At 50.5% G+C, this 14625-nt stretch overlaps 1 protein-coding gene across 10 annotated transcripts in view; it reads left to right on the top strand.

Moving 5' to 3' along the window:
* DTNB (dystrobrevin beta) overlaps positions 1-14625 on the top strand; it is a 136864-nt gene that overhangs the window by 59272 nt on the left and 62967 nt on the right. For all 10 annotated transcript variants that reach the window (XM_073562040.1, XM_073562036.1, XM_073562039.1 and 7 more), the window contains exon 6: positions 12092-12246. In XM_073562040.1, coding sequence (XP_073418141.1) covers positions 12092-12246 — 155 coding nt within the window. The remainder of the gene's footprint in view (positions 1-12091; positions 12247-14625) is intronic.

The following is a 14625-nucleotide window of genomic DNA, read 5'->3' on the forward strand; positions in this document are numbered from 1 at the left end:
ACTGATAATCCAGAAATATAGAGATACAGACACTGATAATCCAGAAATATAGAGATACAGACACTGATAATCCGGAAATATAGAGATACAGACACTGATAATCCGGAAATATAGAGATACAGACACTGATAATCCGGAAATATAGAGATACAGACACTGATAATCTGGTGATATAGAGATACAGACACTGATAATCCGGAAATATAGAGATACAGACACTGATAATCCGGAAATATAGAGATACAGACACTGATAATCCGGAAATATAGAGATACAGACACTGATAAAACGGAAATATAGAGATACAGACACTGATAATCCGGTAATATAGAGATACAGACACTGATAATCCGGAAATATAGAGATGCAGACACTGATAATCCTGAAATATAGAGATACAGACACTGATAATCCGGAAATATAGAGATACAGACACTGATAATCCGGAAATATAGAGATACAGACACTGATAATCCGGAAATATAGAGATGCAGACACTGATAATCCTGAAATATAGAGATACAGACACTGATAATCCAGAAATATAGATACAGACACTGATAATCCGGTAATATAGAGATACAGACACTGATAATCCAGAAATATAGAGATACAGACACTGATAATCCAGAAATATAGAGATACAGACACTGATAATCCGGAAATATAGAGATACAGACACTGATAATCCGGTAATATAGAGATACAGACACTGATAATCCGGAAATATAGAGATACAGACACTGATAATCCGGTAATATAGAGATACAGACACTGATAATCCGGAAATATAGAGATACTGATAATCCGGAAATATAGAGATACAGACACTGATAATCCGGTAATATAGAGATACAGACACTGATAATCCGGAAATATAGAGATACAGACACTAATAATTCGGTAATATAGAGATACAGACACTGATAATCCGGAAATATAGAGATACAGACACTGATAATCCGGTAATATAGAGATACAGACACTGATAATCCGGAAATATAGAGATGCAGACACTGATAATCCTGAAATATAGAGATACAGACACTGATAATCCGGAAATATAGAGATACAGACACTGATAATCCGGAAATATAGAGATACAGACACTGATAATCCGGAAATATAGAGATACAGACACTGATAATCTGGTGATATAGAGATACAGACACTGATAATCCGGACATATAGAGATACAGACACTGATAATCCGGAAATATAGAGATACAGACACTGATAATCCGGAAATATAGAGATGCAGACACTGATAATCCGGAAATATAGAGATACAGACACTGATAATCCGGAAATATAGAGATACAGACACTGATAATCCGGAAATATAGAGATACAGACACTGATAATCCGGAAATATAGAGATACAGACACTGATAATCCGGAAATATAGAGATACAGACACTGATAATCTGGTGATATAGAGATACAGACACTGATAAAACGGAAATATAGAGATACAGACACTGATAATCCGGTAATATAGAGATACAGACACTGATAATCCTGAAATATAGAGATGCAGACACTGATAATCCTGAAATATAGAGATGCAGACACTGATAATCCGGAAATATAGAGATACAGACACTGATAATCCGGTGATATAGAGATACACACACGGATAATCTGGAATTATAGAGATACAGACACGGATAATCCGGAAATATAGCGATACAGACACTGATAATCCGGAAATATAGAGATACAGACACTGATAATCCGGTAATATAGAGATAGACACTGATAATCCGGAAATATAGAGATACAGACACTGATAATCCGGTAATATAGAGATACAGACACTGATAATCCGGAAATATAGAGATACTGATAATCCGGAAATATAGAGATACAAACACTGATAATCTGGTGATATAGAGATACAGACACTGATAATCCGGAAATCTAGAGATACAGACACTGATAATCCGGAAATATAGAGATACAGACACTGATAATCCGGAAATCTAGATTTACAGACACTGATAATCCGGAAATATAGAGATACAGACACTGATAATCCGGAAATATAGAGATACAGACACTGATAATCCGGAAATATAGAGATACAGACACTGATAATCCGGAAATATAGAGATACAGACACTGATAATCCGGAAATATAGAGATACAGACACTGATAATCCGGAAATATAGAGATACAGACACTGATAATCCGGAAATATAGAGATACAGACACTGATAATCCGGAAATATAGAGATACAGACACTGATAATCCGGAAATATAGAGATACAGACACTGATAATCCGGAAATATAAAGATACAGACACTGATAATCCTGAAATATAGAGATACAGACACTGATAATCCGGAAATATAGAGATACAGACACTGATAATCCAGAAATATAGAGATACAGACACTGATTGTCCTGAAATATAGAGATACAGACACTGATAATCCGGAAATATAGAGATACAGACACTGATAATCCGGAAATATAGAGACACAGACACTGATAATCCAGTAATTTAGAGATAGACACTGATAATCCGGAAATATAGAGATACAGACACTGATAATCCGGTAATATAGAGATACAGACACTGATAATCCGGAAATATAGAGATACAGACACTGGTAATCCAGAAATATAGAGATACAGACACTGATAATCCGGAAATATAGAGATATAGACACTGATAATCCGGAAATATAGAGATACAGACACTGATAATCCGGAAATATAGAGATACAGACACTGGTAATCCAGAAATATAGAGATACAGACACTGATAATTCGGAAATATAGAGATACAGACACTGATAATCCGGTAATAAAGAGATACAGACACTGATAATCCGGAAATATAGAGATACAGACACTGATTATCCGGAAATATAGAGATACAGACACTGATATTCCAGAAATATAGAGATACAGACACTGATAATCCAGTAATATACAGTTTTGGACGAAAGTGTTGGCACCCTTGCAATTGTTCTTAAGAATGAAGTATATCTACCAGAACATTATTACAGTTCCCCGTGTTTTGTTATATTCAGATTTTTTTCCTTTGTGTGTTTTGAATCAACATAAAGACACTGAGGGGGAAAAAAAAGACAAATTGGACATGATTTCTAACAAAACCCCAAAAATGGGTCGGACAAAATTGTTGGCAGCTTTTCACAATTTTGGGTAAACAACTTTGTTTCCAGCCTTTGATGCTCGTTCACACTCACCTGTGGCAAATAACAGGTGTGAGCAATATGAAAATCACACCTGAATTCAGATTAAAAGGTAGAAGCCTACTCAATCTTTGTATTGTGTGTCTGTGTGTGCCACACTAAGCATGGAGAACAGAAAGAGGAGACGAGAACTGTCTGAGGACTGGAGAACCACAATTGTTGAACAATATCAACAATCTCAAGGTTACAAGTCCATCTCCTGAGATCTTGATGTCCCTTTGCCCATAGTGAGCAACATAACCAAGAAGTTTTCAGTCCATGGCGCTGTAGCTAATCTCCCTCGACGTAGACGGCAGAGAAAAATTGAAGAAAGGTTGTAACGCAGGATGGTAGCTAAGCCCCAATCAAGGTGCAAAGAAATTCAAGCTCAGGGTGCCTCAGTGTCAGCACGAATTATCCGTCCACATGTGAATGAGATGAAACACTATGGCAGGAGACCCCGGAGGACCCCACAGCTGACACAGAGAGAGTAAAAAGGCTTGACTGCAGTTTGCCAAAATGTACATGGGTAAGACAAAATACTTCTGTGAAAGCGTCTTGTGGACATATGAGACCAAGATAGAGCTTTTTGGTGAAGCACATCATTCTACTGATTCCTGAAAACGGAATGAGGTTTAGAAAGGAAAAAAACACAATACTTACAGTCAGATATGATGGAGGGTCACAAATATTTTTGAGTTATCTTCCTGCCTCTGGCACTGGATGCCTTGACTGTGTGCCTGTCACAATGTAGAGTCCAGTGTTGTGAACACTCTTAACCTGACTTCTGAGTCAGGGCTCCCTCTGGTGGTGGCTGAGGGTAGTGGAGCTGGTCGGGTTGACAGAAGTCCATCACCTGAAGACGATGAGTGAAAGTCAGGTGTTACAGACTGGGAAGACTTAAGTGAGCAAGCTTCCCTCAGTTGCTGCTGGTGATTTGGTTTTCTTCCTGTGCATTTTTGAAGTCCGCTTGCCCCCTGTTTGGTTCTGCATCATTCAGATAAGTTATTTGTTTGCTGGAATCTTTTTGCATTTGATCCAGTTTTTGCCTTTCTCTTCTTTCTGCTTTGCTGGTGTGGGTTCAGCATTGTTCCCTGCGGGGACCTGTGCTGGACCCCGCTCCATATGTCACAGCTCATGTCAGTTTGTTCAGTATTGCTAATCCCCTGTTATGTCAGTATCTTTTGCTTTGCTTCCAGTTCACACCAGAATGCTGATTTAGTGGGGGGAGAGGTCGTGTGGCCTCAGTATTTTTGCATATCAGACTTGTTGGATTTTTCTTAGGGTTTTTTGTGTGATTGCAGACAGTGCCTTTTCTGTCCTATCTTGTCAGTTTGGGCCCCATCGTTTACTCAGCCTATTTCCTGCCTGTGTTTGTGCCTCATCTTGTCTCACCGACAATATATGTTTGGGGGCTGTCTATTCCTTTGGGGTCTGCTCCGGGGCAGTTTAGATTTCCCCTTTCTGGCTTTAGGCTTAGTTAGTCCTCCGGCTGTGCCGAGGCGTCCAGGGCATCGTAGGTACGTCCCACGGCTAATTCTAATTGTGTTAGGTTTAGGGGTCTGCAATCCGCTCAGTTACCAACCTTTCTAGTGTTCTGGTTGCTTAGCTTATTTTCCGGGTATCCTCCTTGGTGACCTATCATAACAGTCCAGTGTCAGAAAGCTGACTTTGCGTCCTAGGGTCTTCCAGCAGGACAATGACCCCAAACACACGTCAAGAATCCCCCAGAAATGGATGGAAACCAAGCGCTGGAGAGGCAGCAATGAGTCCGGATCTAAACCCCAGTGATCCCCTGTGGAGAGATGTTACAATCGCTGCTGGGAGAAGGCGAAATACGAGACCGGGAGCAGATTGTAAGAAGAGACGTCCGAGATCCCGGCTGAGAGGAGCAAGAAGCTTGTGGATGGTAATAGGAAGCGATGGATTCCAGTTATTTATTCCAAAGGGGGTGACCAAATATTAAGGAGGGTGCCAACAATTCTGTCCGGATCGTTTCTGGAGTTTTGTGTGAAATTTTGCCAATTCACCTTTTTTCTTCCCTTATTTTTTTTATTGTGCTGTTCCAATAAACACAAAGGAAATAAACCTGAGTATAAGGAAACACGGGGCATTGTGATAATAATCACTTGTGACCATGACTGTATACACTGATAATCCAGCAATATAGAGATGGAGACACCAATAATCTCGAAATATAGAGATGCAGGCGCTGATAATCCGGCATTATTCAGGTGCAGACACTGATAATCCGGCATCAAACAAGTGCCAGACACTGATAATCCGGCATCATACAGGCACAGACACTGATAATCCGGCATCATACAGGTGCAGACACTGATAATCCGGGCTCATACACATACAGACACTGATAATCCGGCATCATACAGGTGCAGACACTGATAATCCGGGCTCATACACATACAGACAGATAATCCGGCATCATACAGGTGCAGACATTGATAATCCGGCATCAACCAGGTGCCAGACACTGATATCCGGTGTAACAGGCCAGATTAAACCCCCGCCCAGAATACACCCGGGGTTAAAGTGGCCTAGGCCAGATTATACCCCTCCGGGTCTGAATTTACCCCAGCTGTTGTAGATCAGATTTTTCACGCTTTTGAGAACCATCAAAAACGGGGTCCCAGGCAGCATGCAGGGGGCACAGACAGCGAACGGGGTCCCAGGCAGAACGCGGGGGCCCCAGGCAGCACGCAGGGGGCACAGACAGCGAACGGGGTCCCAGGCAGAACGCGGGGGCCCCAGGCAGCATGCAGGGGGCACAGACAGCGAACGGGGTCCCAGGCAGAACACGGGGGCCCCAGGCAGAACACGGGGGCCCCAGGCAGCATGCAGGGGGCACAGACAGCGAACGGGGTCCCAGGCAGAACACGGGGGCCCCAGGCAGCACGCAGGGGGCACAGACAGCGAACGGGGTCCCAGGCAGAACACGGGGGCCCCAGGCAGCATGCAGGGGGCACAGACAGCAAACGAGGTCCCAGGCAGAACACGGGGGCCCCAGGCAGCACGCAGGGGGCACAGACAGCGAACGGGGTCCCAGGCAGAACACGGGGGCCCCAGGCAGCATGCAGGGGGCACAGACAGCGAACGGGGTCCCAGGCAGAACACGGGGGCCCCAGGCAGCATGCAGGGGGAACAGACAGCGAACAGGGTCCCAGGCAGAACACGGGGGCCCCAGGCAGCATGCAGGGGGCACAGACAGCAAACGAGGTCCCAGGCAGAACACTGGGGCCCCAGGCAGAACACGGGGGCCCCAGGCAGCATGCAGGGGGAACAGACAGCGAACGGGGTCCCAGGCAGAACACAGGGGGCCCAGGCAGCATGCAGGGGGCACAGACAGCGAACGGGGTCCCAGGCAGAACACGGGGGCCCCAGGCAGCATGCAGGGGGCACAGACAGCGAACGGGGTCCCAGGCAGAACACGGGGGCCCCAGGCAGCATGCAGGGGGAACAGACAGCGAACGGGGTCCCAGGCAGAACACGGGGGCCCCAGGCAGCATGCAGGGGGCACAGACAGCGAACGGGGTCCCAGGCAGAACACGGGGGCCCCAGGCAGCATGCAGGGGGCACAGACAGCAAACGAGGTCCCAGGCAGAACACTGGGGCCCCAGGCAGAACACGGGGGCCCCAGGCAGCTTGCAGGGGGCACAGACAGCAAACGAGGTCCCAGGCAGAACACGGGGGCCCCAGGCAGCACGCAGGGGGCACAGACAGCGAACGGGGTCCCAGGCAGAACACGGGGGGGCCCTAGGCAGCATGCAGGGGGCACAGACAGCAAACGGGGTCCCTTGCAGCACACAGGGGGCACAGACAGCGAACGGGGTCCCAGGCAGAACACGGGGTCCCCAGGCAGCATGCAGGGGGCACAGACAGCAAACGAGGTCCCAGGCAGAACACGGGGGCCCCAGGCAGCATGCAGGGGGCACAGACAGCAAACGAGGTCCCAGGCAGAACACGGGGGCCCCAGGCAGCATGCAGGGGGCACAGACAGCAAACGAGGTCCCAGGCAGAACATGGGGGCCCCAGGCAGCATGCAGGGGGCACAGACAGCGAACGGGGTCCCAGGCAGAACACGAGGGCCCCAGGCAGCATGCAGGGGGCACAGACAGCAAACGAGGTCCCAGGCAGAACACGGGGGCCCCAGGCAGCATGCAGGGGGCACAGACAGCAAACGAGGTCCCAGGCAGAACACGGGGGCCCCAGGCAGCATGCAGGGGGCACAGACAGCAAACGAGGTCCCAGGCAGAACACGGGGGCCCCAGGCAGCATGCAGGGGGCACAGACAGCGAACGGGGTCCCAGGCAGAACACGGGGGGCCCCAGGCAGCATGCAGGGGGCACAGACAGCAAACGAGGTCCCAGGCAGAACACTGGGGCCCCAGGCAGAACACGGGGGCCCCAGGCAGAACACGGGGGCCCCAGGCAGCATGCAGGGGGCACAGACAGCAAACGAGGTCCCAGGCAGAACACGGGGGCCCCAGGCAGCACGCAGGGGGCACAGACAGCGAACGGGGTCCCAGGCAGAACACGGGGGCCCCAGGCAGCATGCAGGGGGCACAGACAGCAAACGAGGTCCCAGGCAGAACACTGGGGCCCCAGGCAGCACGCAGGGGGCACAGACAGCGAACGGGGGCCCCAGGCAGCATGCAGGGGGCACAGACAGCGAACGGGGTCCCAGGCAGAACACGGGGGGGGGGGCCCCAGGCAGCATGCAGGGGGCACAGACAGCGAACGGGGTCCCAGGCAGAACACGGGGGCCCTAGGCAGCATGCAGGGGGCACAGACAGAGAACGGGGTCCCAGGTCCCAGGCAGAACACGGGGGCCCCAGGCAGCATGCAGGGGGCACAGACAGCGAACGGGGTCCCAGGCAGAACACGGGGGGGCCCCAGGCAGCATGCAGGGGGCACAGACAGCAAACGAGGTCCCAGGCAGAACACTGGGGCCCCAGGCAGAACACGGGGGCCCCAGGCAGCATGCAGGGGGCACAGACAGAGAACGGGGTCCCAGGTCCCAGGCAGAACACTGGGGCCCCAGGCAGAACACGGGGGCCCCAGGCAGCATGCAGGGGGCACAGACAGAGAACGGGGTCCCAGGTCCCAGGCAGAACACTGGGGCCCCAGGCAGAACACGGGGGCCCCAGGCAGCATGCAGGGGGAACAGACAGAGAACGGGGTCCCAGGCAGCACACAGGGCCCCAGACAGCGCACAGGATTGAGCGATATACTCAAGAACGGGGTCCCAGACATCACACAGGGGTTCCCAGACAGTGCACAGGTGGGCAAGGACAACGCACAGGGACCCTGCGCGCTGTCTCTTCTCTCCCCCCTTGCGCGCTGTCTCTTCCCTCCCCCCTTGCGTGCTGTCTCTGCCCCCGTGCGCCGACCGGGGCCCCGTGCGCTGTCTCTGCCCCCCTGTGTGCTGCCTGGGACCCTGTTCGCTGTCTCTGCCCCCCGTGTGCTGCCTGGGGCCCCATTTTTGATGGTTCTCAAACTCGTGAAAAATCTGATCTACAGCAGCTGGGGGCATATTCTGACCCAGAGGGGTATAATCTGGCCTAGGCCACTTTAATCCTGGGTATATTCTGGGCGGGGGGGGGGTTAATCTAGCCTGTTACACAGGCATCATACAGGTACAGACACAGATAATCCGCCATCATACAGGTACAGACACTGATAATCCGCCATCATACAGGTGCAGACACTGATAATCTGGCATCATACAGGTACAGACACTGATAATCTGGCATCATACATGTACAGACACTGATAATCCAGCCTCATACAGGTACAGACACTGATAATCCGGCATCATACAGGTACAGACACTGATAATCTGGCATCATACAGGTGCAGACACTGATAATCCGGCATCATACAGGTGCAGACACTGCTAATCCAGACTCATACACATACAGACACTGATAATCCGACATCATACAGGTACAGACACTGATAATCCGACATCATACAGGTACAGACACTGATAATCCGACATCATACAGGTACAGACATTGATAATCCGGCATCATACAGGTACAGACACTGATAATCCGACATCATACAGGTACAGACACTGATAATCTGGCATCATACAGGTACAGACACTGATAATCTGGCATCATACAGGTACAGACACTGATAATCCAGCCTCATACAGGTACAGACACTGATAATCCGGCATCATACAGGTACAGACACTGATAATCTGGCATCATACAGGTGCAGACACTGATAATCCGGCATCATACAGGTGCAGACACTGATAATCCAGACTCATACACATACAGACACTGATAATCCGACATCATACAGGTACAGACACTGATAATCCGGTATCATACAGGTACAGACACTGATAATCCGGCATCATACAGGTACAGACACTGATAATCCAGACTCATACACATACAGACACTGATAATCCGACATCATACAGGTACAGACACTGATAATCCGACATCATACAGTTACAGACACTGATAATCCGGCATCATACAGGTACAGACACTGATAATCCGGCATCATACAGGTACAGACACTGATAATCCGGCATCATACAGGTACAGACACTGATAATCCGGCATCATACAGGTACAGACACTGATAATCCGGCATCATACAGGTACAGACACTGATAATCCGGCATCATACAGGTACAGACACTGATAATCCGGCATCATACAGGTACAGACACTGATAATCCGGCATCATACAGGTACAGACACTGATAATCCGGCATCATACAGGTGCAGACACTGATAATCCGGCATCATACAGGTACAGACACTGATAATCCGGCGGCATCTTACAGGTACAGACACTGATAATTCGGCATCGTACAGGTACATACACTGATAATTTGGCATCATACACATACAGACACTGATAATCCGGCATCGTACAGGTACAGACTGATAATCCGGCATCATACAGGTGCAGGCACTGATAATCCGGCATCATACAGGTACAGACACTGATAATCCAGCCTCATACAGGTACAGACACTGATAATCCGGCATCATACAGGTGCAGACACTGATAATCCGGCATTATACAGGTGCAGACACTGATAATCCGGCATCATACAGGTGCAGACACTGATAATCCGGCATCATACAGGTACAGACACTGATAATCCGGCCTCATACAGGTGCAGACACTGATAATCCGGAATCATACAGGTACAGACACTGATAATCCGGAATCATACAGGTACAGACACTGATAATCCGGAATCATACAGGTACAGACACTGATAATCCGGCATCATACAGGTACAGACACTGATAATCCGGCCTCATACAGGTGCAGACACTGATAATCCGGCCTCATACAGGTACAGACACTGATAATCCGGCATCATACAGGTACAGACACTGATAATCCGGCATCATACAGGTGCAGACACTGATAATCCGGCATCATACAGGTGCAGACACTGATAATCCGGCATCATACAGGTGCAGACACGGATAATCTGCAATCATACAGGTACAGACACTGATAATCCGGCATCATACAGGTACAGACACTGATAATCTGGAATCATACAGGTACAGACACTGATAATCCGGCCTCATACAGGTGCAGACACTGATAATCTGGCATCATACAGGTACAGACACTGATAATCCGGCATCATACAGGTACAGACACTGATAATCCGGCCTCATACACATACAGACACTGATAATCCGGCATCGTGCATGTTCAGACACTGATAATCCGGCATCATACAGGTGCAGACACTGATAATCCGGCATCGTACACCTACAGACACTGATAATCCGGCATCATACAGGTGCAGACACTGATAATCCGGCATCGTACACCTACAGACTTGTCTCTAGTAGATCAGTGGTAAATGACTGATAATCTCACCGTCCGTCGCCCGCCGTCTTGTGCCTGGACGCAGTCTGACGGTCAGGTGCACATATGTGGCAGAGCCGTCCTGTACTCGGGGTGAATGCTTTGCCGGTGTCGTGCTGAGAACTCTGGGGGGCGTTGCTGACAGCCCTGGGGGCTTACACCCCGTCCCTTTAAGGCGACAGTCTTGCAGCGTCACGTCGCATATACCATCTCCTAGTGCAGCAATGCAGTCTGGGGGTCCCGCCCCTGTGGGGGCTGCACTCCGGGGATCCCTTTGGGGCGTGCATCACCTCCTCTAAGAGGCTCTCAATGTTGTCCATTTTCTACCTCTAGGGGGCATCCCGGTGGTCCACAGCGGTTAGTCCGGGTTGGGAGCTACTACTTGTGATCTGATTCTACTCCACTCACATCCAAAGCTGCACTTAAGGCATTGCCACCACCTTAGATAATGTCTAGATACAGTTAACATTCCCCCATCTGTCTGTTCTGTGCTCCAGTCACAGCCAAAGATGCAAGGCTCTGCCCTCTAACCCAACATCAGATCTAATCCCACTGATACTGAGCAGGGGGTTGGACCAGATGGCCCAGGAGGTCCCTTCCAACTCTACGATTCTATGATTCTATGATACTAATCCTAAAAGAGCACGTCTGCTCCAGTCACAGCCAAAGCTGCACCAAATCCTTCCTTCCCCTCATGCAGATCCTGAGTGGCATCATGCCTTCTCCAGTCATTCAGGTTGTGATTAATGCCCGCAGATCACCACTGGGCCAGCTGGGGGCGCCACCATTGTGACTGCAGCTTTGGCTGTGACTGGAGTACAAGACGTGATGTAAATGGGGAACAGTCAAGCTTTAGCTGTGATTGGAGGAGGAGGCAGCAGATAATTGGACGCCTTACTGACACCCGGTGACCCAGATGGGGGCGTACTAACCTACCACTGTGGGAGGAGCTTGCACATGACCCCGCCTCTTCCTTTCTTGTGTCCTCAGACATCTTCTCCCAAGTGTCCGACTCCAGCGGCTTCATGGTCTTTGCCAAGTTCGACCAGTTCCTGAGGGAAGTGCTAAAGCTCCCGACCACCCTGTTCGAGGGTCCGTCCTTCGGTTACACAGAGCACTCAGCGCGGTCCTGCTTCTCTCCGCAGGTAAGGAGCCCTGACTGCAAGGGGCCGGAGCTGTGCAGGATTGCTGGGGTTGGAGCTGTGCAGGATTGCTGGGGTTGGAGCTTTGCAGGGGGCTGGAGCTGTGCAGGATTGCTGGGGTTGGAGCTGTGCAGGGGGCCGGAGCTGTGCAGGATTGCTGGGGTTGGAGCTATGCAGGGGGCTGGAGCTGTGCAGGATTGCTGGGGTTGGAACTTTGCAGGGGGCTGGAGCTGTGCAGGATTGCTGGGGTTGGAGCTGTGCAGGGGGCCGGAGCTGTGCAGGATTGCTGGGGTTGGAGCTATGCAGGGGGCTGGAGCTGTGCAGGATTGCTGGGGTTGGAGCTGTGCAGGGGGCTGGAGCTGTGCAGGATTGCTGGGGTTGGAGCTGTGCAGGAGGCTGGAGCTGTGCAGGATTGCAGGGGCCGGAGCTGTGCAGGGGCTGGAGCTGTGCAGGATTGCAGGGGGGTCGGCGCTGTGCAAGAGTGCGCAGGCTGGGGCCGGTGCTGTGAGGGGTCGGAGCTGTGCAGGATTGCAGGGGCCGGAGCTGTGCAGGATTGCAGGGGGGTCGGTGCTGTGCAAGAGTGCGCAGGCTGGAGCTGTGCAATGGTGCTGGGGCCGGTGCTGTGAGGGGCCGGAGCTGTGCAGGATTGCAGGGGCCGGAGCTGTGCAGGATTGCAGGGGGGCCAGGGCTGTGCAGGAGTGCGCAGGCTGGAGCTGTGCAGTGGTGCTGGGGCCGGCGCTGTGCATGAGTGTGCAGGCTGGAGCTGTGCAGTGGTGCTGGGGCCGGCACTGTGCAGGAGTGTGCAGTGTTGTGAATTCACTTTCTGGCCTACCTCTGGTTACTGGTGAAGGTAGTGGAGATGGTTATATTGACAGAGGGGTCGCGAGTTCTCTTTCCGGGCTCCCTCTGATGGTTACAGGAGGTAATGGAGCTGATCTAATTAACAAAGGCCTGCCACCTGATAATGAGGAGGACAATTGGACATTGGAAGTTTCTGACTGGATTTAAGACAGCCGACTCCCTCTATCCCTGCTGGTGGTTTTTTCCTGCCTCCTGAGGTCTTAGTTTCCAGCTCAGTCCCTGCATGCTCAGCTAAGTGTTCTTTTGCTATTGTTCACATTTGATCTGGTTTTGTCTATTTCAGTTTTGTGTGGGTCAGCCAGCTCCGGCTGGGGCTGTGCTGAATCTCTATCCATATGTTACTGCTTGTGCCAGTTTGTTTTTGTCCCTTATTAGATTGGCCTCTTTTTGCTCTGCTTTCAGAATATAGCAGAGTGCTGATATAGTGGGCGAAGTGTAGTGACTTTAGTATTTTTCTATCAGACGTGTTGGGCATTTTTTGCAGGGTTTTTTCTTGCGTGATTGCAGACAGTGTCTTTCCTGTCTAGTCAGTGTGGGCCCCATCGTTTGCTCAGTCTATTTTTCTACCTGTGTTTGTGTTTTCATCTTGTCTCACCGACAATATATGTTTGGGGGCTATCTATTGCTTTGGGGTCTGCTCCGAGGCAGTTTAGATTTCCCCTTTCTTGCTTTAGGCTTAGTTAGTTCTCCGGCTGTGCCGAGGCATCTAGAATCATCGTAGGTACGCTCCACGGCTACTGCTAGTTGTGTGGATAGGATCAGGGGTCTGCAATCTGCTTAGTTACCAACCTCTCTGGTTTTCTGTGGCTTAGCTTGAGCTTGCTTTCCTCCTCGGTGACCCAATCATAACAGTGCAGGCTGGAGCTGTGCAGTGGTGCTGGGGCCGGAGCTGTTCAGGAGTGTGCATGCTGGGGCTGTGCAGGGGTGCTGGGGCCGGCGCTGTGCAGGGGTGCTGGGGCCGGCGCTGTGCAGTGGTGCTGGGGCCGGAGCTGTGCAGGTGTGCGCAGGCTGGAGCTGTTCAGCAGTGCTGGGGCCAGATCTGTGCAGTGGTGCTGGAGCTGTGCAGGGGTGCTGGGGACAGCGCTGTGCAGGAGTGCGCAGGCTAGAGCTGTGCAGCAGTGCTGAGGCCGGATCTGTACAGGGAAGGCTGGATCTGTGCAGAGGGGTCCCCGTAGCGGTGAAGGGAGGGCTGGAGTTGTGCAGTGGTGCTGGGGCTGGAGCTGTGCTGGGACCGGAGCTGTGCAGGGGAGCTGAACCACAAAACAAGCAACACATAAAACAGTCCCAGCAAAATACCCAAGATGGTGCACATTACAGAGTTTCACCCTTCTGACTTGCCAGGATAATGGCATCTATGACTTCAGAGATTTCAGGGCCGACTACCCCACCTGTGGCACGTACAGAGAGGAGGTAACAACAAGCTAGTAAGCTGACAGTCCAGTGATGTGCTTGACCACAACCTGGCTTCTCCAAACATCGTTGAGGGTTCTTTGTGTTTCTTCAGTGGAAGCTATGATGCCA

This window comes from Dendrobates tinctorius, unplaced genomic scaffold, assembly GCF_039654945.1.
Source record: "Dendrobates tinctorius isolate UK_male_01 unplaced genomic scaffold, ASM3965494v1 ptg000332l, whole genome shotgun sequence".
NCBI lineage: Eukaryota > Metazoa > Chordata > Amphibia > Anura > Dendrobatidae > Dendrobates > Dendrobates tinctorius.